Source organism: Ranitomeya imitator, chromosome 1, assembly GCF_032444005.1.
Source record: "Ranitomeya imitator isolate aRanImi1 chromosome 1, aRanImi1.pri, whole genome shotgun sequence".
Classification (NCBI taxonomy): domain Eukaryota; kingdom Metazoa; phylum Chordata; class Amphibia; order Anura; family Dendrobatidae; genus Ranitomeya; species Ranitomeya imitator.
In genome coordinates, this window is record NC_091282.1 from 108132671 (window position 1) to 108159330 (window position 26660).

Consider the following 26660-nt stretch of genomic DNA (forward strand, 5'->3'; position numbering starts at 1 on the left):
ATTGTAGTCTATGGTGCTGTTCACATGTCCGTGATTTTTTACAGACCATGTGTCCGTGCAAAATCACGGTGATATGTCCATTTTGTTTTTTCAGCAGCATGGATGAAGAGTGCCAATACAAGTCTGTGGGTTCGTGAAAAATGGGGACAGCACACAAATGCCATCTGTGTACAGTCCACAGTCAACATTGCAAAGGACAGGAGAAGCTTTGTAATTTATTTATCCACCTATGAAATACACAAAAACGGACACATGGACCATACACTGACACTGGTACCATTTTTGTGGCATATGTGACAAACACTGACATCTAAATGAGGCCTTATGTTCACATTGCGTTTTGGCAATCCGTTTAACAGATCCATTACTAAGTGGCACTAATGCAATCTAACGGATCCGTTAACGCGCCCATTGCCATACATTATCATAACGCATCCTAGCGCATGTCAAAATTGGCATGCACTAGCGATGATGCGTTACTTTGTGACGCAGCCTCGAACACTGTCTATCGCGTTTTCGGGTACGTTAGGTCTTACGCACAGCGAACGGAAGCGTTCTCTGTGCATAGACCTCTATTGCATCAGTGTTAGCGCATCCGTTTAACGGATCCGTTAAATGGGTGGCACAAACGCGATGTGAACCACCACAAAACTCCAGTGGCAGGAGCAGATATACACCACACTGTCTGGAAATATAATGAATGGACCAATCGATGACCTATCCTAACAATCTATTCTGGCTTTGTGCTATTTTAACAGAAAGAATACATTGTGAAGATGTCAAGAAATACAATACATGTGGGACTGTCTACTAAATACAAAGGTCCTAACGAGAATCATTGTGTCCATGTACATACACTGTATATGGTAGCTACATACTGTATATCTGTGAATTACTGTAGTAGCGGTGATGATGTTGTGGACCTGCTCGAGATATAACCGTACACTTGGCCACTGCTGACGTTCTCTTTGAAAAAAAAATGTCTTTTTTTTTTAAATAAAAAACATGAGGTGGTTAATGTTTATAGAGAGGATAGTAATCCAGTATTTCAATGATAACATAGCACCAAATCGGGGATATGTAGAAAGCACCGAAAGCTTGTGGATTGGCATTGCATTGGCAGATTGGGTAATGCTTGGGCGATGCCTGTGCTCCTCTGGAATAGACTTGTCCATGCAGGCTTTTTCCTGTAGAGAAAGGGTTCAGATAAGAAAACATTTGTGCCAAAGTCAGTATTGTCGAGGTGCAGCTTCTGTCTGATCAATTATTCTTATGAAATAGCACATGTTGAAACGTTGTGCTTGGGTGTGCCGCCTCCATATGTAATGACTAGTACTGCGCAAGTCTTGTCTGATGTTGTTTATGTAGGACACACGGCCTCCTACGACCTGATGGGTGCTGTGAAATGTGTGCATAGGTATATTACAAATCTGTCCACCCTTAAAGAGTAACTAAACTTTTATTCTTAAAAGTTTCATAATTTTCCATGCGGGACAATAGATTAGATTTGTGTTTGTTACTTTAATAAATTGCATGCCGGTGGCTTCCAAACCCTTGCTTTTCCTCGTTCGATTTGCCTGTATACAATTGCATTGATACAGGATGTACTCATTAGGAGTACAGATGATGGTAGTTATAGGGACAGAACTTGTGTCCTGCTACCACTGGGGATAAGCTACTGCAGGAGATTGTAGTCGTTATGAAAACAATCAGAGGAGGACACCGCTACTGACCCTTTCACTGCTATCATCTGTACTCCACATGAGTACATTGTGATATCAGTGCAATGGAAGGTAGGCAAATAGACTGTGGAAAACCAGTGATTTGCAAGCAACTTGCATGCAATTTATTATAGGAATGTAGACAACACCACTAATAAAGTGATTTGTAGAATGTCATAACTTGCCATCCTTGACAAAATAAAAATAAAAATGTTTTGGTTTTTTTTTAAAACTTTTTGCAAATTTTATTAAGAACTCCAGTTTTTCAAAGGATAAATTGAATCCATCATTGCAACATGTTATGAAAACACTCGCCACATTGGAATTTACACCGCAATCACTTGGTGGCCACATGTAATATACCGTAACATCTCCTGACCGAGTATCATCATTTTTCTGTTTTGTTGTCTCCCTCCACACATCTATGGATTGGTCATGGAATGTAAGGGAAGCCCACATCTGTAGGCCTACTAGTTATCAATCAGTCTTTTCTGTGATTTTGTATCTCACTTACTGTACACACAGACGTGACATATCTGGTGTAATCTGCCTTAGGTTTACACGCATTTTTTTCATGGAATGTTCGACTATCATTACCTATAAATTCTATCTTTTGGGCTATACTTTGCTGATGTCACAAATATGTAACTCATAAACAGTTTGGTTCTTTGTTTCCTTGACGAAGACCAACCAACTTTTGCTAAGTAGACAATTTTTGGTCACAGTAGCATCATAAAGTTTGAGACCTGAAATAAATGACTTGGTTTCCTTTCCTTCCCCTGATAGCCGGTGGCCTAGGATGTGAGTCTCATCAACTTGATGCATGAGTTGTCCTTGTGAAATCGGGTTACTCTCTCTCCATTAGTGTCAGACCGGTTTCTGTTGTGACTACACCAATCATCTAAATAGATGTTGACAGCATTTGTCACTCCACACTATATACTATCCTTACTCCCGTCCTCTGTCCATCGAGGGAATTCCACTTTACATTTACTCTTCAGCATAGATCTCTTAAATTATTCTTGGGAGTGTTTGACCTATATCTGGGAAGACAGGTCATAGTTTATCGATGCAGTCGCTGGTTGTTTGCTATCTCTCCGGTGTCCCTTTTATGCCGTCTAAAATGATTTTTTTACTTCACTACTATAAAGATGTCAGTGTGGTAAGGACTTTCTCATGAAATATAGCTCCTGGTGCGTGGTGCATGTTTTACGAGGAAAATGCAGATAGTGGTAGCTTCATGATTATGGAGCTGTATAAAGTTTACTTTGTGTTAGGTTGGCCTTTACAATCGAATACTTGACATCTTATTCACACAATAGGATACATAATGTATACTAACCATATACCAATTATGAGACCCACACAGTATCCATATATTACATATGTGTTTCCAGGAACTCCTTTCAGTGCTTCCGTACAGATCTGGGGACAGAGCTGGGGTGGCTGCCATGTTTGCTCCTTTAGTCTTTTCTTGGACAGCTTTCCATAGTTTTCCCGTATCTCCAAACTTGTGTCCTGATGGTATCACCTGGAACTGCGATGTAGACAATGACCCCGATTCATCCAGTATTAAGGAGGGGGGCCTATCTTAGTAAGATGGTTTCCATTCTTTAAGAGGTGCATGTCGAGGCATCTGACAAGTGATGTGGACCTCTGTGTCTTATGCCACAAAGTCACTCCAGTCCTTGACTGGAGTGAGATTTCTTGTGCAGTAAAGTAATGCCACTGCTCATCATGAATTGGGCAAGCTGTTCCATTATGCCCCCACCCCAGCTCAACCAATTTTTGTGAAGCTGGGAGAAACTGGAGTAAAAATACTAAAAGTCTCAACATTTTTAAAAATCTACAGGTTCCTCAAAAATTGTATGACTTTTTAGGTAGTTTACGCAAGAATTCTGGCAAAAGTGCTTTTTTGAATTGGGGCCAATGTTGGACGATGTGTCTTTTTTTACTTTGTTATTGGCTCGACTTACCAGGGGGTGTGTGACCAAAAAAAAATAATCCTGAAATCTGGTTTTAGCTTTTATCTTAAATCATGTGACAAGACTCGTTAAAGGGTCGACATTGGGGGCGTGTCCTGGACGGCCATGTGAGTGGACGCTGAGGAAAGAGCTCCCGCGGCCACAAGCATAATTATCCTGAACAGACATCTCTGCCTGCCACAAATCTAGCCGTACCTGGAAGCTGAGTCACCCGAGCGTGAAGGAGAGCTGTGGGGACACCCGGAGAGGCTCTCAATGACGCGGAGGAGGCAGAGAGATGCGGGTGCAGGAGAGGCTGGAGGGACCCAAGATGGCGCCGAGGCCAGAGCAGACGCTGAGAAGCTGCAGGAAAACTTCCAAGGTTTGCCCGGGTGGTCGGTGGCGAAGAGGCACAAGAGACTATGGAGGAGAGAGCTGAAGGAGAGGAAGAGGAGGAGAAAGCTGATAGAGTGAGGGGGGCACAGAAGGGGGAGGAAAAAAAGTAGCATGGCTGCAGCAGGAGATGCTGAGAAGGAAGTGAAATTGAGAGGGGAGCCAACCCTAAAGGACTTTTTTATCCTCTTATCCTATTGTAACCAGTCCCTGAATGATTTAACCCTTCAGATGAAGGAGGTGAAAGGGGAGATTATACAACTAAAGGTTGCCATACCGAAAATGGATAAACGCATGGGGGAGGTGGAGGAGAGGATGAGTACTGCGGAGGATCATGTGGTTCAACTACAAAAGGCAGAGAGAAAGTTTGCCCAACAGATATCGGAATTGGCGGCAAAAAATGAGGACTTAGAAAAGAGATCCAGAAGAAATAACATCAGGATAGTGGGTCTGCCGGAAAAAACAGAGGGGAGAAATCCTACTGAGTTTATTGAAAACTGGTTGAAGGAGAAGGTTGGAGCCTAGGTTCTGACAAGGGTCTTTGCTGTGGTAAGAGGGCATAGAGTTCCGCCGCAGCCCCCTCTCCCTGGAGCCAATCCTCGTACCATGCTAGCTAAGATATTAAATTACAGAGATATTGTTCTTAGGAAGGCCAGAGAAATGGAGGATTTCATTGTTGACGGACAGAGGATTGCCATCTACCCAGATTACTCTGCTGCGGTCCAGAAACAGAGAATGCAATTTACTGGCGTCAAGAAGCGACTGAGAGAACTGGGGGTGCAATACTCCATGTTTTTTCCTGCGAGGTTGAGAGTGGTTGCCTTTAATAAAGCTCATTTCTTCACGACACCAGAGGACGCTACCCAACGGATCAACATCAATGCCAAGAAACTACAAGCGGCGGGAGACTGACATTCAGCGGAGGCGTGAGCTGTTGTTGTTGCCAAGATGTTTGGGATAAGAGAACTGGGTTGCTACTTGTACCCATTTAATACTTGTGTCTCTTTCAATTTTGGAGGAGTGGAATATGGCTGGGTTTAACGATTATGCCAGTTAGAGTGGTGCTGGAAAATGAGGGGTGGGGATTGTTAATAGGGTGCACTGCAAACGGTGTTTTTTTTGTTGTTGTTTTTTTTTACTCTCTCTTAAAGGGAACCTGTCACCCCGTTTTTTCAGATTGAGATATAAATACTGTTAAATAGGGCCTGCGCTGTGCGTTACTATAGTGTATGTAGTGTACCCTGATTCCCCACCTATGCTGAGAAATACATTACCAAAGTCGCCGTTTTCGCCTGTCAATCAGGCTGGTCTGGTCAGGTGGGCGTGGTGACATCGCTCTTTTCTTCCCCAGCTTTCCGTTGGTGGCGTAGTGATGTGCGCATGTCCAAGTTCCGAATTCCCTGCGCGCACGTGAAGAAGCAGCGCGCGATCTGCGCTGTTATCCCTTTCATCGGTGGGGGCGGCCATCTTCCTGGGGCCGCGCGTGCGCAGATGGAGTGCTCTGCTGCACGGGGCTTCAGGAAAATGGCCGCGGGATGCCGCGCGTGCGCATAAGAGATCGCGGCGGCCATTTTCCCAAAGCCGAGCTCAGGTTAAGGAGTAGGATTCTCTTGATGACTGTTCTGCATCATGATGGGGGACCGTATTAAAATACTGAGTTGGAACATTAGAAGCCTGGTGGACAAAACTAGACGAGCGGCGGTGCTACAATACGCATGAGACCAGAGGGCCTCACTGATATGTCTGCTGGAGACACACTTGGTTCGTGAGAGGGTGGACGTCTTACGTAGGCGGTGGCTGCAAAAAACGTATCATTCCACCTTTTCTACATACTCGAGGGGGGTATCGGTATTGGTCCCAGCAGGGGTGCGCTATGAAGAGCTGAAGGTGTATGCTGATGTGGATGGACAGTATGTGGTAGTGAAATGCAGAATGCTTGGTGTTTTGATGTGTGTGGTGGCTATGTACATTCCTCCCCCTAATTCGAGTAAAAAACTTAGAGAAGTGTTGGAATTGATTGGACGGGGAGATCCGATGCCGCTTTTAATTATTGGGGACCTCAACAATATATGTGATGATATCTGGGATAAAAACAAAAATACACAAAACAGGTCGGAAAGCCATATTACGCCGTTCAGAACATATATTCGAGAGATTGGTATGACTGATTTGTGGAGAGTGCGACACGTGGGGGAGAGGGGATACTCTTGCTATTCACCGGCTCATGATACTTTATCCAGAATAGATATGGCGCTCGGAAACAATATGTTTGATTCTATGGTGGGAGAAGTAAGATACTTGCCGCGGGTAATCTCCAATCATAATTCGATAGAGGTGGAGTTATGGCCAATGGGGACACAAGCACAGCATAGGGGAGAGTGGAAATTTCACCCTAACTGGCTGAATAGTGTGAGTTTGGAGGGAATACAGCCGGAAGTGGAGGAGTTTTTTGAGATTAACGAGGGCAGCTTGCACATACCCACTATATTGTACGCGCAACCATCAGCTAGGGTGAGAGTGAATAGGGAGCTTTCTCATGCGATAAGGCTACATAGAGATACGAGATAGGGGTGTCGTCTCTCCCCTCTTTTGTTCGCTTTAGCCGTGGAGCCGCTGGCCACCATGATCCGACAGTCCGCTGAGGTCTCTGGTTTTAAATATGGATCGATAGAGGAAAAGATAGCGCTTTATGCGGATGATATACTGCTGTTCTTGAGATATACTGCTGTTCTTGAGTGATCCACATGATTCATTGTGTAATGCAATTTGGCTCATCGAGGGATTTGGTGTTTTTGGTGCTCTTATATTTAAAATAAATTGGAATAAGTCAACTCTGTTTATGGTGGATGATGCAGGGGGTGAGTTGGGAAATTCTATGGAATGTGGTAGACTTAAAGTAGCAGATCAATTCAAATATTTGGGGATACAGTCTCTTTGCCGATCACGAATTACTTGCATACGAATCTTACACCGGTGCTGTGAACTCTTAAGGCAAAGGTAGAGGCTTGGTCTAAAGGTACCTTCACACATAACGATATTGTTAACGATATCGTTGCTATTTGTGATGTAGCAACGATATCGTTAATGAAATCGTTCTGTGTGACAGCGACCAACGATCAGGCCCCTGCTGGGAGATCGTTGGTCGCTGAACAAAGTCCAGAACTTTATTTCGTCGCTGGACTCCCTGGAGACATCGCTGGATCGGCGTGTGTGACACCGATCCAGCGATGTCTTCACTGGTAACCAGGGTAAACATCGGGTAACTAAGCGCAGGGCCGCGCTTAGTAACCCGATGTTTACCCTGGTTACCATGCTAAAAGTAAAAAAAAACAAACACTAGATACTTACCTACCGCTGTCTGTCCTCCAGCGCTGTGCTCTGCACTCCTCCTGTACTGTCTGTGAGCCGGAAAGCAGAGCGGTGACGTCACCGCTCTGCTTTCCGGCTCTCAGACAGTACAGGAGGAGAGCAGAGAAGCAGAGCGCAGCGCTGGAGGACAGACAGCGGTAGGTAAGTATGTAGTGTTTGTTTTTTTTTACTTTTAGCATGGTATCCAGGGTAAACATCGGGTTACTAAGCGCGGCCCTGCGCTTAGTTACCCGATGTTTACCCTGGTTACCGGCATCGTTGGTCGCTGGAGAGCGGTCTGTGTGACAGCTCTCCAGCGACCAAACAGCGACGCTGCAGCGATCCGGATCGTTGTCGGTATCGCTGCAGCGTCGCTTAATGTGAAGGGGCCTTAAGTTGCATTTATCTGTTGTAGGCCGAATTAATCTCATTAAGATGATTCTGATGCCTAAGATACTGTATGTTCTCCATAACTCAACTATCTGGATACCACGTGTAAAATTCAAACTGATTAACTCTTTATGTAGAGGCCTGGTGTGGGGGAGGCAACACCCGCGAATTAGATTGGAGACGCTTCAACGCCCTAAGGACACTGGAGGCTTGGCTTTACCTAACCCTGAAATATATTTCTTGGCGGCCCAATGTCAGCATTTAAAGGGCTGGGAACATGAGCCGTCTTCCAATGTAGCACAACTTTTGATAGAAAGGGTGGTGAAGAGAAGTCCGGCGATACAGTGTCTGGAAGATGGATCCCTAGGGATACTGTGGAAGAAATACCCAACATTATTTTTGATATATAAAGTATAGGAGAGAGTTAAACAAATTTGCGGGGTTACTTGTCTGACCAGGTTTTCTCAGCTGTGGTTTAATAATAATCTACTGGAGTTTTTGGTGATGGGACATATACCAGAATGGCAAGCCAGGGGGATCCGGTATGCCTGTCAGATTTTAGAGTGACGGGAGTTGAAATCCTTTTCCCAACTACAGTCGGAATATGGTCTTAGGACATCTGGGGGGTTCCAATATGCAGAAGTACGGCATGCGTTTGTGGCCCAGAATGAGGGGGATTGTTTCCAAATTCAAAACGACGTAGTATTCGACTACATCTGTGGAGTGGGGACAACGAGGGGTGCCATTTCATCTTTATATAAGGATCTACTTCACACCTATTGGGATATCTTATTGGCGCGAGGGCTAAATGGGAAAGAGAGCTGGGTCGTTTAGAGGATGAAACGTGGGAATCTGTATTAGAATGGATACCGAAACTATCACTGAATGAGCCGTATAGACTTTCCCAGCTTTATATTGTACACCGAGTGTACAGATCCCCGGATGTCCTGTATAGAGCTGGGCTGAGATCTGACTCGGAATGCCCTAGATGTAGGAATGATCGTGCTGGAATGTTTCATATGTTATGGTTGTGTCCGAGATTGACTGCTTTTGGTTGGTGGTTGTAAGCCGGATAGAAGGGGCATACAGATGCCAAGAGAACCTTTGGTGTGCGTGCTGGGGTACGTGGAAGAGATAGCTGTGGATAACAATCTGAAAATAGCAATCGCCAGACTACTATACTTGGTTTGGACGGTCATAGCCAGAAATTGGACCAAAGTGGAACCTCGCTCGAGGGGCAACTATCTTAAATATATGAAGCAGGTCATTACCCTGGAAAATGATGTATATCAGAAAAGAGGGAAGATGGGCCTGTTCGAAAAATTGTGGACGCCTTGGTTGGAACTAGGCTAGGGGAGGCTAAGAGAAGTTAGGCCTGAGGAGGGTTCGCCTATATATTTACGGTGTATTCGTTTACAAATAAGTTATTGTATATGGTATATAATACTACAGGATATGTTAAGAGGAAAGCGTGAGCTGTCTAAAAGGGAAGGAGGGGGGCGGGTTGGGTAAGGGGGGGTTAAGAGTGGGGAAAATGGAAATTTATGTCTTAGGCTGTGTGTACACGTTGCGTTTTTTTCGCTATAAAAACGCATACATTATGCATCCCATCATTTAGAATGCATTCCGCAATTCTGGTGCACATGCTGCGTTTTTTCTGCGAAAAAAAACGCATCGCGGTAAAAAACTCAGTATGTTCATTAATTTTGTGGACTTTTCGCGTTTTTCCCGCTATTTAATGCATTGGGAAACTCCGGAAAAAAACGTGCAAAAAACGCAAAATAAACGCATGCGGATTTCTTGCAGAAAATGTCCGGTTTTGCTTAGGAAATTTCTGCAAGAAATCCTGAACATGTGCACATAGCCATAATGTGAAATGTTTTATTGGACTCTTATATTTAATAAAAAACATTTGAGTTAAAAAAAAAAAGGGTCGATATTGACTTTTAGGATTACTACTTCCTATAGGCGGCACTAGAGTTCTAGTCCTCTACACAATTTGCATACCAACTAAAAAAATGCACACAGAAAAGTCCCCACATGATTTCACTTGTCTTAAGGAGCTACATTTTGGAGAAAAATGCTCTTAATGTAATTTGTAGTAAGAGTAGATCCATCCGTAGTAAGATTTTTCCTACAATTGCATATGTACCCATACATGCAAAAAGAATTGGCCATCTGTCTAATGCATAGCTGGGCTAAGGCCTTTCTGGCTGATAGGACGGTCCCTATGACATCTTAATGTTACAATAGGACAACCCCCTTGTGTGTCACGATTGTGAAATTAAAAGGTATAAAAAGGTATAGCCGTAAGAACAACTCAGCGGTGTAGAAAGAGGCTACATATGTTCATGGTACTGATCCACTCACAGATGAAACATCCAGCCAAAAAAACTGGCCTGACCCCTTCTACAACAATCGTGACTTATAGACTGACCTTCGAAGAAATATGATCACCAGATCTATGTTCCAGAAGGTTCATTTGGGAGATTTCAGTGGTAAAACCAGTTTGTCGTTGGCCTGGACCTTTCATTTCAGTGATAGACTGAAGCACCATACAACTAGAAGGAAGTTTTCTTGAACGAGAAGACATTGTCACATCAGCAAAAAGTGAGCCATAATATTGCCCGAGGTTCAGGAAAGAGATGTTCAGCTAGTTCATATGATGTTGTGGTGTTCAGATGTCATTAGACATGTAATTATTTATGCAAACACCTGAACAAACATATCTCTTTATGAAGCATACATTGGTTGTACAAGACCACAAGCAGTGACAGCGGAGTATGTCACATCCTTCCTATTGTGCAAGTCAATCCCTCTGCGTTAATGCATCTTGCTTGGCTCAAGGCCAATTGCCCATAGTCATCTATTAGTCTTACTGTTTAATTACCTGTAATTAAAGTTTTACAATATAGCATAAATCCTCCTCATTGACACAAATATCACTCATTATTTTCATTGAGCTTTCCTTTTGTATCTATGTAATGACAATGACTAGACAATGACTAGACTATGAATAGTGAAGGCCTCCACTCCACAATGATTCCCCTCTGCTCAGGCTGCTCTCCTATGTATGTAAGTAGAATCACAGTTGATTTGTCTTTATCAATATTGAAAAACACAAAAATATCACCAACCCAATAAGCATGTGGCTGCAAACAATTTTTTTTTTTTTTGGCCAAAAAATGATTTAAAAGCTTTTGCCAATAATTTTTTTGGGTAGAACGATATTCAACAATAAATCATCAGTGAAAGTCGTACATAGTGCCTGTTGAAATGAGTAGTCTGTGTGTATAAGGCTCAGATATAGCGTCCTAGATGTCCTCTTTGCTAGCTCATTGAATTAAAAAAGAAAACCCTTATATTAATTGAGAATGCCCCAAAAATGGTATTCGAAGCTGACTTTCTACACAAACATCCTGGTATTGGCATAGTAGCTGCAACCATGAAAAAATAGCTGGGTGTAGGGAGCTGCTACAAAACATTTTTGACCGCGTATTGCCTTCAATTATCCTTTGTTGCATGGCACAAAAGACAATATCAAACTCTGACCAAAGACCAGTTTCAGAAAAAAAATTTGATTGGCGAATTGTTTGAATATTTTCCTCTTTGTTGGGATTATGGGTTAGCTATACGTGGAAAGGTTTTTGTGCCAAAAATTAAAAATCAGCATGAGACACTGGTAGGCTAGTTTCACACTAGCCTAACTCCTTCAGGGACTTCCGTCTGAAGCCAAGAAAAACTGGATTAAGAAGGAACCTGATGGAGCCATTGAGGATAATGAGGCAAACTAATTACAGATTCCAACTTTGGCCTGTGTGTGTTTGACCTTTTTCCAGCAGTGTCTGCTAAACTATTGTGGCCGATATAAGACTGACGCCACCAAAAAAAAAAAAGTGAAATTGTGTTAATTGTTGTTAATTTTGGACTATGTTTGCCTTAATAGCTCCATTGGGCTTCTCCTGAGTTACATTTTTCTGGGCTTAGATGAAATCCCCTAATGGAGATGGCAAAAGAGTGAAATTAGCCTTAATAGAAGAGATCAGATGACAATCCCTACTGACCTACCATGGGTGATAGCGGTCATCTGAAATCTTTCTCTACCAAGATTTAGATTTTATTTTTCTTAAAGACCTTCAAGTCATTTTTTTCTCTAATATACATGTTACCATAGTTCCTAAGAAATTCTCTATGGAGTGGGGATGGTCGCTTACCATTCCCAGTGTTCTCATGATTCATCCCCTTACATTCATGGGGTTCACGTTATTTTCTGCCTGCCTGCTAACCTAATTTTAAAGGTCCTGTTGACCACTTTGGTTGCAAGGTCTTAAGATCCTTGAGATGTCCGGATACCTCGGAAGGAGATTTGTTTCTGACAATCAAATCCTGTAGCTAATCAGAAACTGTCAACACATCCTGTCTATACAGTAATAAAATATTTGATGTAGAGGCACCGAGTCTCCCAGTAATATATAAGCAATCAGTGGCAGCACGCTCCGTGCAATGAACTCTGCCACCATCCAAACAAAGGTATCTGATAAACACGTGTATATGTAGTGAGCCCAGATGAAGAGCAATCCAGCGTCGCAGTGAAGCCGAGGTCATTCCCATTATCAGCGAGAACCTGAAAGTCATTTGTTTTATGCCATCTGAGTGGAAAACAAATGGCTTCTTGAACACAAAGAATGTTTTTAGGAAGTACGGGTTTGTTTTTTTAAGGCAACATGGGTATTACACAGTATTTTTTTTGTATTTGTTATGAATGTGTTATCTATACACAGTATTCACAAAAGCACACACTAAACAAATGTGTTTAGAAAAAATGTTTGTGAGTATCTATGTATACGTACAGCGACGTGCATTGATCTTCCAGCAAGGGAGTGTGGCAATAGAAAGCTGGGATTTGGTCAGTATTTTACATCAGTATTTATAAGCCAAAACTAGGAGTGAACAAATCAGAGGGAAAGTATAATAGAAACACGTCACCACTTCTGGATTTATCACCCACTCCTGGTTTTGGCTGCAAATACTGATGTATGTAAATGACTGACCAAATACTGAATATGTGAACGTTGCCTTTTACAGGGTTTTCGGGACCTACCACAATTACCTATCCAGTTGATAAGTGAAAGTTGGTAAAAGCTCCTTAGAAGCGGAATACCCCTTCAAGCACAAAGCACTCTTCTTGGAAAGCTTAACGGCCACCTTTCTAGCTATTTTTTTCTTTTATATTTATGCCCATGAATGTAGAATGTAAGATTAATCAGCTTTGTAAATAATTAAAAAGCTCCTATAGTTTTGTGCCTAGAGCTTCTATGCAGAGCTGTGCGTCTCTACAGCAGCACAGTCCAAACAAACCCTAAGTAATCCGAGTGATACTACCTGCTATCAACTCTACAGCTTCTAGTCCTCTTGAATGTATGATTCTAAGAAATAGGGGATGGATAGCAGATATCTGTCACTGATGTTGAAAGATGAGGCCATGCCATTTTAAAGAGGACCAGCCAGCCTGTCAAAAGCGTCCAGTTTTGTGCTCTTATTTTATTCTCACTGCTCCCCTTAGCATGCCATTTTGTTGTTCTTCCCAAATCTATCATACAGTTCCATAGATATGGACGTTTTTATTTTTTCTAATTTTTATGGTGTTTACCACAAGGTCGTTTCTCACAGGGGAGTAATGCAGACCAGCCAAAATACACGCCCCTGCAGAACCCATTATACCACACCCCCTGATAAAGCCGATGAAATTTAGCACAAAAGAAAAAGGCCTATATCTTTGTGTTTGAAAAACAAACAAACTGAAGTACTCGGGAGCAGCATGAATAAAATATGAGCAAAAACTGTTGAGTTTTGACATGGTGACGTCCTCTTTAAGCCATCCTAAATCTGTTAACAGGAGTTAGGAGAAGATTCTGCACAGGACATCCTTGTTCTTTTATACCTAACTCAACATGTCAGTAGACCATACGTTGGGTCACACCTTGTCCAGAGACGTGTGAAGATGGGATATTGCCAGGTTCTGTCTGCAATGTGTCTTGACAACATATTAGAGCTGCTGCTTATCAAACTTAGGGCTCCAATGGGCTTTGCACGTTAAAGACTTCCTAATTATGACTTATACAACACATACTCCTCAGCTCGTTAGCACTTAGACATCGAAATACTTCAAGATATGAATAGAAGGACTTATGTGAAATAATCAACCTAATTAGTGATTCTGATCCACAGCCCTTTCACAGTCATTCGCCACACAGCACTAAAAACACATAATGTAGTAATAATAGCTTAAGGTTTCTATGCAGCAACATATTTTTATGTAATTTGCACAGAATTAAATAAACTCAAGAATGGTCAAAAAGTTAATTAAAGAAGTACTCCTATCAACGTCTTTATCCTCTTAGCATATTGCAGTCATCATACTATATAGCGCTGTATACTTACAATTGCTCATGTTGCCTTTCTACCCAGTAATTCTGTTTTCCACTAGACCTATAACATCACATGATTAAAAACTGACTAGAAAAAGGAAGTAAATTTCCCCTGCATGAGTCATCTCCCTCTTCAACTCCTGACCCAGCTGCCCCGCTTCTACCCCCTACAAGGGACTTTGCAGTGATGTTGAATTGCAGTTCTACTGATGACTCGTACAGTGAAAATTCACCTCCTGTTTCTACATAGAGCTTAGGATTCAGCTGGTCTGTTTTTGTTCACGTGATGTCATGGACCTAATCAAACAGGGAACAATTAGCTGGGTAGAAAGGCAAAATGAGCAATTGTAAGTACACAGTGCTATATAATACGCTGATTGAAAAATGTTAACAGGATAAAAGCTTTGATGTGAGTGCTTCTTTAAGATGCATTACTTTGAGTTTTGGACTGTGGACTCAAATCGCTGTGTATTGAGTGGGTAATCGTCTCGTACCAGTTTTTATGTTTGAAGACACAAAAGAGAATGGTAAAACCAAAAACACTCAGTTTGAAAAAATGTTTGCAGTAATCCGCAAGTGCTAGTAAAAGATGTAAATAACAGGGTATTTGGTTGATACGTTTTTTGCAAAAAATGTATACTAAGCTGCTCTACCAATCTTCACGGTATACCCATATCAGAGCAGTCCTAACTAATGTATGCAATCCCTATCTGATGTATTTAAAAACCTGATCATCTGTATATTACCTGTGTGAACAGGGTTCAGAGAGGAAAAATCCATGTGTGCATACAGGACCTGTATGCACACATGGATTTTTCCTCTCTGAACCCTGTTCACACAGGTAATATACAGATGATCAGGTTTTTAAATACATCAGATAGGGATTGCATACATTAGTTAGGACTGCTCTGATATGGGTATACCGTGAAGATTGGTAGAGCAGCTTAGTATACATTTTTTGCAAAAAACGTATCAACCAAATACCCTGTTATTTACATCTTTTACTAGCACTTGCGGATTACTGCAAACATTTTTTCAAACTGAGTGTTTTTGGTTTTACCATTCTCTTTTGTGTCTTCAGGTTTCTTGGTGGTGTGTGAACATGTTCTTACAGACTTGTTCACTGTGCAAGTAGCCCATGTGTTCCTGTTTCCACAGTTTTTATGTTTGTCTGACATGCAGGTACTTATTTTCCTTCTCAATTTCGATAGGCTTTACATTGGTAAAATATATGAATCTGGGATTTGTGTATTCTGTATGCAATTGTCTGTAGGTTTGTGAATAATGCATACTTTATTGCTAGATTTGACCTTTCTATCTCGTCATACATCATCAAAGATTTTCTTTTAGACTGCAATGAGATTTGGGTATTCAGTAGAGAACCAGCCGGTAATGACTTGTCATTGTCCAATTTCCTTTTGCCTGTCAACAAAAAAATATCCACATTGCTGATATGATCCATTTTATATTCTCCTCCAACTAACCTTCTGGCCTGACATTTAGGAGAGATTTATACAATCTGAAATAGACAGTTGTGCTTTGTAGACATGATTCCTTTACACTGGAGACAGATGCAGACATATAAACAATAAACAGCCTGCGATGGTGATCGCTGCTAATTTTTGTAGGCTCCGCAAAATCTGCAATGACATCTCAAGAACGTTGTTGGTGAAGGTAGTCCACATGTATGTTAACACTCGCGTTTTTTTCCACAGTCCTCCTGTTCATCTCAGGAGAAGCTACACCAGTTACCATATCAACCAACACCTGACGAACTACATTTTTTGTCTAAACATTTCTGCACGGAGAGCATCGCCAGCGATGACAGATGCCGGAACACACCGCTGCGCCCTCGCTCCAGGAGTCTCAGGTGTGTGAAGTCTGCAACTGTCACCGAAAGAAATAATCAATCAGAATTAAATTTAGTCTTGTTCTAAATGTGAAATGTGATCATCGAATAGTCAACCTTTGAATACAAATTGTTTACAAGAACGTGATCAGTCTTATAGAAAATGTATTTTCTGACAACTCTGAATTCTTCGTTGCTTGGGTGGGTTTTTTCGTCGGAGGCTTGAAGTTCTCCCATCATATTAGGATCTGGGCGTGTCAGTTTACAATTTCTCTAATACTATCCTATGCCATTGATATGATCAGAGAAAAAAACAGCTAACGCTAACTTTAGCATCCATAATGGTTAATCTGAGCAATCGTTCAGATAATAAGGTTTATGGATTACAACTGTAAGGAACAGACTCCATCAAACTTCAACTGCATTCAACTTATCATTGTTAGCATGCCATATAAGATCGGAAACTTTTATGTTAAGATTCAAAGTTAACTGGGAAACAGAAACCTGTGAAACCCATAAAGGCAACAGGTTTCTGCTAATAACCAAGAAAAATTATCTTTCACAATTGGTGCAGAATCCAACCAGAGGAGCAGCACTTTTAGACCTAATACTATCTAATAGACCTGACAGAATAACAAATCTGCAGGTGGTCGGGCATCTTGGAAATCGCGACCACAATATTGTACAGTTTCACCTGTCTTTCACTAGGGGGACTTGTCAGGGAGTCACAAAAACACTGAACTTTAGGAAGGCAAAGTTTGACCAGCTTAGAGATGCCCTTAATCTGGTAGACTGGGACAATATCCTCAGAAATAAGAATACAGATAATAAATGGGAAATGTTTAAGAACATCCTAAATAGGCAGTGTAAGCGGTTTATACCTTGTGGGAATAAAAGGACTAGAAATAGGAAAAACCCAATGTGGCTAAACAAAGAAGTAAGACAGGCAATTAACAGTAAAAAGAAAGCATTTGCACTACTAAAGCAGGATGGCACCATTGAAGCTCTAAAAAACTATAGGGAGAAAAATACTTTATCTAAAAAACTAATTAAAGCTGCCAAAAAGGAAACAGAGAAGCACATTGCTAAGGAGAGTAAAACTAATCCCAAACTGTTCTTCAACTATATCAATAGTAAAAGAATAAAAACTGAAAATGTAGGCCCCTTAAAAAATAGTGAGGAAAGAATGGTTGTAGATGACGAGGAAAAAGCTAACATATTAAACACCTTCTTCTCCACGGTATTCACGGTGGAAAATGAAATGCTAGGTGAAATCCCAAGAAACAATGAAAACCCTATATTAAGGGTCACCAATCTAACCCAAGAAGAGGTGCGAAACCGGCTAAATAAGATTAAAATAGATAAATCTCCGGGTCCGGATGGCATACACCCACGAGTACTAAGAGAACTAAGTAATGTAATAGATAAACCATTATTTCTTATTTTTAGGGACTCTATAGCGACGGGGTCTGTTCCGCAGGATTGGCGCATAGCAAATGTGGTGCCAATATTCAAAAAGGGCTCTAAAAGTGAACCTGGAAATTATAGGCCAGTAAGTCTAACCTCTATTGTTGGTAAAATATTTGAAGGGTTTCTGAGGGATGTTATTCTGGATTATCTCAATGAGAATAACTGTTTAACTCCATATCAGCATGGGTTTATGAGAAATCGCTCCTGTCAAACCAATCTAATCAGTTTTTATGAAGAGGTAAGCTATAGGCTGGACCACGGTGAGTCATTGGACGTGGTATATCTCGATTTTTCCAAAGCGTTTGATACCGTGCCGCACAAGAGGTTGGTACACTAAATGAGAATGCTTGGTCTGGGGGAAATTGTGTGTAAATGGGTTAGTAACTGGCTTAGTGATAGAAAGCAGAGGGTGGTTATAAATGGTATAGTCTCTAACTGGGTCGCTGTGACCAGTGGGGTACCGCAGGGGTCAGTATTGGGACCTGTTCTCTTCAACATATTCATTAATGATCTGGTAGAAGGTTTACACAGTAAAATATCGATATTTGCAGATGATACAAAACTATGTAAAGCAGTTAATACAAGAGAAGATAGTATTCTGCTACAGATGGATCTGGATAAGTTGGAAACTTGGGCTGAAAGGTGGCAGATGAGGTTTAACAATGATAAATGTAAGGTTATACACATGGGAAGAAGGAATCAATGTCACCATTACACACTGAATGGGAAACCACTGGGTAAATCTGACAGGGAGAAGGACTTGGGGATCCTAGTTAATGATAAACTTACCTGGAGCAGCCAGTGCCAGGCAGCAGCTGCCAAGGCAAACAGGATCATGGGGTGCATTAAAAGAGGTCTGGATACACATGATGAGAGCATTATACTGCCTCTGTACAAATCCCTAGTTAGACCGCACATGGAGTACTGTGTCCAGTTTTGGGCACCGGTGCTCAGGAAGGATATAATGGAACTAGAGAGAGTACAAAGGAGGGCAACAAAATTAATAAAGGGGATGGGAGAACTACAATACCCAGATAGATTAGCGAAATTAGGATTATTTAGTCTAGAAAAAAGACGACTGAGGGGCGATCTAATAACCATGTATAAGTATATAAGGGGACAATACAAATATCTCGCTGAGGATCTGTTTATACCAAGGAAGGTGACGGGCAGAAGGGGGCATTCTTTGCTTCTGGAGGAGAGAAGGTTTTTCCACCAACATAGAAGAGGATTCTTTACTGTTAGGGCAGTGAGAATCTGGAATTGCTTGCCTGAGGAGGTGGTGATGGCGAACTCAGTCGAGGGGTTCAAGAGAGGCCTGGATGTCTTCCTGGAGCAGAACAATATTGTATCATACAATTAGGTTCTGTAGAAGGACGTAGATCTGGGGATTTATTATGATGGAATATAGGCTGAACTGGATGGACAAATGTCTTTTTTCGGCCTTACTAACTATGTTACTATGTAAAGTGCAGAAAAAAAACTATAAAACTGTCATGTCTAATGCAATATTGGCAAAATAATCGTAGCTATAGAATTAAAGGGAATCTGTCACCCTAAAAATTGTATCTGAGCTAAGGCCACCGGCATCAGGGGCTTATCTACCGCATTCTGTAATGCTGTAGATAAGCTCCCGATGTAACCTGAAAGGTAAGATAAACAGGTTATATTATACTCATCCAGGGGCGGTCCCGCTGCTGTCCGGATCCGATGGGCATCGCGGTCCGTGTCCGGCGCCTCCTAGCTTCATACAATGATGTCCTCTTCTTCCTGCCGCAGCTCCAGCGCAAGCGTGCTTTGTCTGCCCTGTGGAGGGCAGAGCAAAGTACTGGAGGGCGCAGGCGCCGGCCCTCTCTCACCTTTCCCGGCGCCTGTGCAGTGCAGTACTTTGCTCTGCCCTCAACAGGAGCCACGGCAGGAAGACAAGAAGAGAATGTCATCGTGTGAAGATAGGAGGCGCCGGATCGCGAAGCCCATCGGACCCAGACTGCAGCGGGACCGCCCCTGGGTGAGTATAATATAACCTGTTTTTCTCATCTTTCAGGATACATCGGTGGGTTTTCCACAGCATTACAGAATGCTGTAGATAAGCCCCTGATGCTGGTGGCCTTAGCTCATATAAGATTTTTGGGGTTACAGATTCATTTTAAAGAAGAACTTCTCCCATCAAAATTTGTATCATCTTAATATATTGCAGTCATCATATCATATAGCACTGTGTACTTACAATTGCTCATTTTGCCTTTCTACCCAGCTAATTCTTCTCTTTTCCATTGACATTACGTGATTAAAGAATTAAAAACAGACTTGCTGAATCTTTCTAAGCTCTATGTAGAAACAGGAAACAGGAAGTCAATTTTCCCTGTAGGAGTCATAAGTCCCTGCAAAAGTCCCTATCTGGGAGGAGCTGGGTCAGGAGTTGAATAATGGGATGATAAATGCGGAGACAAGAGACTTCTGGTTTCTACATAAAGAAAACAGAAGAATTAGCTGGGTAGAAAGACAAAATGAGCAATTGTAAGTTCACAGTGCTATATAATATGATGATTGCAACATATTAAGAGGATACAAACTTTGATGAGAGGAAGCATGCTTCTTTAAAGAGTAGACAATATTTTTTCTGCAATTACCTTCCAGGCATTGCAGTTATGAATTTTTAGAAAATACTTTATTATTTTGTTTTGCATCCTTCTTGACTAAATACTAGTCTGCAGCGCTGTTTCAATGCCCAGTTTATGTTCTGTTAGAAGCTCCTTTCAACTGCTGCTCAGCAAGACTCATACACTGCATTCAAACAATTAGTGTACAGCAGAGGTCCCCAACTCCAGTCCTCAAGGCCCACCAACAGGTCATGTTTTCAGGATTTCCTTTGCATTGCACAGGTGATGCAATTATTACCTGGGCAAGACTAAGGAAATCCTGAAAACATGACATGTTGGTGGGCCTTGAGGACTGGAGTTGGGGACCTCTGGTGTACAGGACTTTCCCTATCTGGGGACTTCTGTGCTTCACAGCCCAATATTCAATGGAAATTCCATAGTCTGATTATTGAATATACTGTACAGTACTTGCTTGAGAGACCTGGAAACAAAAATGGATAATGAAATAATTACAAAAATATAATGTTACCGGAACAGAAGGATAATTAAATGTAAAAAAAAAAAAACAGTTTAAGCTCAATCCCCACATTCGGTATTTGGTGCGTTTTTGAAGCTGCACAAAAATTGCAGCGTTGTACAGTTTGAGCCAAGTGTATGGGATTTATAGAAATATCGTGCCCATTGTGTGTTTTTATTTTGCATAAACTGGCTTGCGGTGTGTTTTTTTAAATCTTTCTCTTGTGGGTGTTCTGACTTTTCTGAGTGCATTTTACCCATAAAATTGCATTAGATTGCATTAGATTGCATAATTGCATTAGATGCGGAAAAACCGCAGGTAAAAAATGCAAGTAAGACCACACGATTGTTTCAATTTTGCTTTGTCAAATCCTAATACCAGGAAATATCATACAAGTATCATAAACAAAGCAGCTTTATGTAAAAGCAGGAGTTTCTAAAAAGAGTCTAATAAGGCATCAAAATTATTATAAAAATGCATGTAAAAAGTCTACTTAACACAGTGAAACAACACAAGTAACATAATTTATCCAATAAGTGCAGAAAATCTTCAACATCAGAAAACTCACCAAATATTATTGTGGGAATATAGCCTAAATGTTTGTCTTTTACCTTCCAAGGACCATACTTAGGACCAGGGGCACTCATTATGGGTGGAAGAAAGGCAATTTCGGCAGCTAAATAGGAAAGGGTTCTTTACAGTTAGAGCAGTCAGACTGTGGAATGCCGACCACAAGAAGTAGTAATGGCAGATACTATAACAGCTTTTAAAAAAGGGTCTTGGTGATTTCCTCAATACACAGAACATTGTCGGTTATAGTTAATTTAGTGACAAAATGCACAATTGGTGGAGGAAGGTTGAACTTGATGGATCTTGGTCTTTTTTCAACCTAGGTAACTATTTAGTCAAAAGCTAAGATAAAATATAGCATCATGACACGAATGGTTGCCATGGAGGTTTGTGAAATGCGGCCTCCGCGTCCAGCGATCCCGCAACCCGGAAGCTTTAACCTGATTCCGGCTGTAGAGTCAGGTTCTTTTTAGAAGATGTTTAAAAGCAGTTTTCTTTCCTATATACATGTGCAGACTTTACCTCTCCCACCCTCTAATGGCTGTGAGATTATTCCACTTACACTGTCCAGGCTGAAAAGTGCGGGTCGTAGAACGGACAGCATTAACCTATTATGTTTGCTCTAGTGACCAGCGAACAAACTGGAATATGTCAAGACTCTAGTAGAGGGTAATTAAAAAAAAAAATAGTTCCAAAAGTTTCAGATATTATATTTCTATATTGTTCTATTGATACGTTCTATTTCATGGAGTTATTTAAGTCACTATTATATTTTGATATCCTTTGAAATGTGTGCGATCTTCTTCTTCTCAGTGGGTGATGGTTTATGTTGGCTTGACCCTGATTGCTGGGTATCACAGAGGGGAAGATTTCCATTATCCTTTATCTTCTAACCAAATGTGACATAGACAATAAAGTTTATAGCAGCTGACTATGATGGCCCAGCTACTGCTGATCCGGACTCCCACCTTTTTCTGGGCTGGCGGCTTTCTTCTTAGAAGACACACATGTTTCTGACTGCTTGTTATAGCGCTACTTCTGCCCTTGGAAGTAATTGTGTTGATGTATGAACTGCTTTAATACCAAGTAAATAAAAAAGCCCATTTTGTGTGTTTTCAGCCCTGGACGTACATCTGCCTGCTGTGACCACGAGATAATTATGATGAACCATGTGTACAAAGAGCGATTCCCGAAGGTAATTTTACCCAATTTTCTGTGTGGTATAAACTCTCTTTTTTGTATGTGGAATTCCTTATTCCTCTCTCATAGTACAGATGGGTCTGTGTTCATTGTTCTACAATCATTACACTATACACCTGTAATACATATTTCATACATTAGTATGGATTCTAACCATTCTGCTGAAACTGATCTGTGGGTTTACTTTCCGTAGAGGTAGACTGAGGTTGTGGACGGTCCCTTAGACAGGAAACATGGCCTTTGATCTAAAATTATGGCCCTTCTATTTTTGATGCCAAGTATAGCACCATAATGGGGAAGGCTTTTTAAATTTTTGATATTGTACCTCCTTGTCTTCTACGTACACTTCCTAATTGCACAAATATTGGTAACAACCTTCTTCTAAACATGAAGGCCTATATTGCATACTCCTCTTTCATAACCTGTTCTAATTCCTCAACCTTGTGGCCCACACTGGTTTTCTGTACACTTACTCGTTTATATCCAGTTTACCATCTTGTTATGTAGTCTCTGACTGAGAAATACTGTATATCTGCTATATGTTAGGGTCTTTTCACACTGTGTTCAGGCACCCGTTTGGTGGCCCTACCGGGGTTTACGACCTAACCTCACCATATAACGGGATTCGAACATATGCACCGACGAGGCCATAGACTATAATGATGACAGCAGAGTGCATGTTCTCTCTGCTGGCATCATTATAGTCTATGGCCTTGTCGGCACATACGTCTAAGTCCCGTTTTCCAGGGAGTTGAGTCGTAAGCCCTGACATGGCCACCAAACGGGTGCCTGAACACAGTGTGAAAGGATCCTAACATACAGTATCATTTGCCTACTGGAGGCGACAGTCTACCACAGGTGCCTGAACTTAATGTGAAAGCACCCTTAGCATCGTTGTCATTTCAACAGTAAAGGCCTTCCTACACATTAGGCTAAAGTTGCCTGTACTCACAGAGATCTACAGAATTGGCCAATAACTGACGTTAGGGGAGAGAAAGATCCGGCCTGATGAATTTCAAAGTTTGATCCTTTTGTTGGCACTAGAGAAAAGCCTCTGCCAGAAGAGTATGGCGATAGCTGTCGCATAGAGAACACAGGAACGCTGGGCTGGGGAGATGGGAGAGAGCTATTAGCTGAATGAGTTTTACATTACTATCTAACAGAAATGGAGGCCTTTATCTTAATGACCAGCTTCAACTTGAGTACTGTTTAAGAAATGCTCCTATCTATATATGTTTTTATTAAATATGCGTATGTATGTGTGCAGGTAGTGTTTCTTTCCGGAGAGAGGAACGGTAGGAAGTCTATTAATGCACTCGCATAACATTACATGCACATATACACACATTTAATAAAAATATGTATAGATGGCAGTGCTTATTTAAATAAAAAGCACAATGCTAAGTTATTATGAGGATAACAGACCTTATGAGCAATAATTTGGTTTTAAACCATGTTAAGGGTGTTGTCTGTTCATACCATATTGATGGCATGTCCTATAGATAGTGGGGGTACAACACCGGACACCCCCACCTATCATCTGTTACTTGGTCTGGACATCTGATGCATAGAACGGCTCCATTTAATATGTAGAGACTGCTGCCGAGTACTACAGCCCAAGGCTTTCCATGCATGTGCTGTGACAGTGACAGCCGCGAAACATTAATCTGCGGCGCCGGACAGCTGATCAGCGCGCTCCATGTATCCGGATTACCTCTGCAGCTTATTCGGCAAGAACTGTAGCTCACCAAATAAGCAGGGTCCTGATCAAATTCGCTCATCTCTAGTAGCAATCCGTTATGTAAATTTACTTGCATATATTTTTTATGTTCAGTGATTAAACTATATTTGTTTTTTTATTCTGTGTCACGTCTTTGTCTTCACTTCTTTTTATTTATGCACTTTGCTGCTTATGTGTTTGTTACACCACTTTTCTTTACGTTGAAAGGTAACTTGTTTTCGATGCCCATATTTCCTCAGGCCACGGCTCAGATGGAAGAGCGACTCCGGGACATTATCACCAACTATTCCCCTGACAGCGTGCTTCCGCTTCCAGATGGCGTGCTCAGCTTCACTCACCATCAGATCGTGGAGTTGGCACGAGATTGTCTGGATAAATCTTACCAAGGTCTCATAACTTCAAGATATTTTCTGGAGTTGCAGCAAAAATTAGAAAAGTTATTACAAGAGGTAAATGACATGTCTAAGCCTGCAAATATGTGTATTATTCCCAAATATTTTATGCCAAAAAAGTCAAAAGAATCCAAGGAGTGTTGTCTAGCCATAAAAATTATATTTGCAAGCTTTCATAGCACAGGGGGCCTTCATCGGGCAGGTTTACAAATGAATGACTGGGAGAAAAGCAGATTTAATAGATGGTAGAACAGGACATTTGTCTATAGGAAAGATGACGTGATGCCTCCTAAAGATAAGCCAAGGTTATAAAATTAAGGTTTTTGTTACAAATGGAGATGTGGTGGGAGTGAAGGTTCTGGAGTTTAGTGATCTGGAGTCAGTCTGGTAGAGGTGAGAAGCGTGTCCATGTAGTGACTCATAAATCCAGGTGTAAGAGTCCTGTTGTCAATCACTTGAACATTCTTATCGTCCTGAATTCCAAGATTTTTCTCTGTCGTTTTTAAATTGACCTTTTAATATTAAGACATTTAAATCTGTCATACAGTGTCCATGTCCAGAGAAATGTTTCCCACAGTCCAGCTCATTCCTTATAGTGTGTGATTCATCCTCGTTTGTAGTTTTTGCTTAGATTCCCCAATATAGGTTCCTCCAGGGCACCTCGTACATTGTATCATGTACACCACATTGAAGGATGTACATGAGAAGGCAGCCATGATCTTATAGCCGATTTGTGTTGGATATGCGGATTTATTGGTAAAATATGGGTAGAAGTACAGGAGAATGTGCAGGAGTCTGACGGTGAAGAGAGGACACTTCTGACCAGGAGATTCCTCAAAGGGGTTTTCCACTAATAGGAAAACCACTTCTTATACTAAATGAAACAATATAGCCTATACTCGCCTTCCGTGTCAATTCCCTTCCAGCGGTGTCGGTACTCGTGGTTTCAGGGTTGTGATGCGGTGTAATGACACGTGATGCCTGGCGCCAATCAGCCCCTAGTTAGAGTGCCAACACCGCGGGAACGGAGCCAGCATGGTAGGTTAATATCAACTTTATTATTTTATCGGAGCTGAACATTTAGTTTAAGAAGTGGTTGTCCTAATAGTGGACAGCTCCTTTAAGTTAGGGGTCATCTCTCTGTAAGAGAGAATTGGTAGTTCAGGGAATATTTCTTTCAGTCTGTGGTCTCTGTGAAATATAGGTTGAAGATCATCAGCACCAATTTTTCTTAGGATGCTCATGTGGGGGTTGTAAGTGACCACAAGAGGCCCTGCTCTTGTCCTTCATTTTTTTTTTAGTCCAGGCAGTGGCTCCTTGAGATCTTTGTGGCTCAGTGGACCTGCTCATCTCTTCGCAGTGGATGGCATCTTTGTTGTAGAAGTGTATTCTTCAGTGATAGCAGGTGTAGTTACCTATGTTCACTTTTCTGAACAGATCTGAAAGTACCCCAGAGATTGACTATAGTGGATTTTTTTGTGTGTCTTGGATGAAAGCTGTTCCATTTCCGATAAGCCGGACGTCCTGTGGGTTTATCAAAAACTGATGTTTGTAAAGTATTGTTTTTGATGTATATGGTCGTATCCAGAAATGTATTTGAGACTTTGAGAAGTTGAGTGTGAGCTTGATATTTGGGTGGAACTTGTTGTGGAAGGTAAGAAATTTATGCAATAAAATGGAAACAACTAAACTATAAATGATGTTACGTGGCCCCTAAATCTAAAACTCTTAAAATCCGGTTTTCAAAGCATCTTCCATACAAATCATGCAGATTTTCCGTTCTGGGGTCTCTCAATCTCTCTCTCTCTCTCTCTCTCTCTCTCTCTCTCTCTCTCTCTCTCTGTCTCTGTCCCTCTCAAGCCAAAATCCATGCGCATTAAAGAAGACCAGATCCAGCTAAAAAAAACGGATCCCGCGCATCAGTTTTCCACAATTTACGTTGGATATGTTTTTTAAGAAATTAGCCTGAAAACAAAACACTGATGTGTGAAACTAGCCTTAAGGTACCTTCACACTGAGCAACTTTAGAACGATAGCGATCCGTGACGTTGCAGCGTCCTGGATAGCGATATCGTTG

General features: G+C 41.5%; 1 protein-coding gene across 6 annotated transcripts in view; it reads left to right on the forward strand.

The window, feature by feature from the left end:
* MAST4 (microtubule associated serine/threonine kinase family member 4) overlaps window positions 1-26660 on the forward strand; it is a 716609-nt gene that overhangs the window by 610581 nt on the left and 79368 nt on the right. For all 6 annotated transcript variants that reach the window (XM_069749605.1, XM_069749612.1, XM_069749636.1 and 3 more), the window contains 3 exons: window positions 15960-16114; window positions 22370-22445; window positions 24431-24640. In XM_069749605.1, coding sequence (XP_069605706.1) covers window positions 15960-16114; window positions 22370-22445; window positions 24431-24640 — 441 coding nt within the window. The remainder of the gene's footprint in view (window positions 1-15959; window positions 16115-22369; window positions 22446-24430; window positions 24641-26660) is intronic.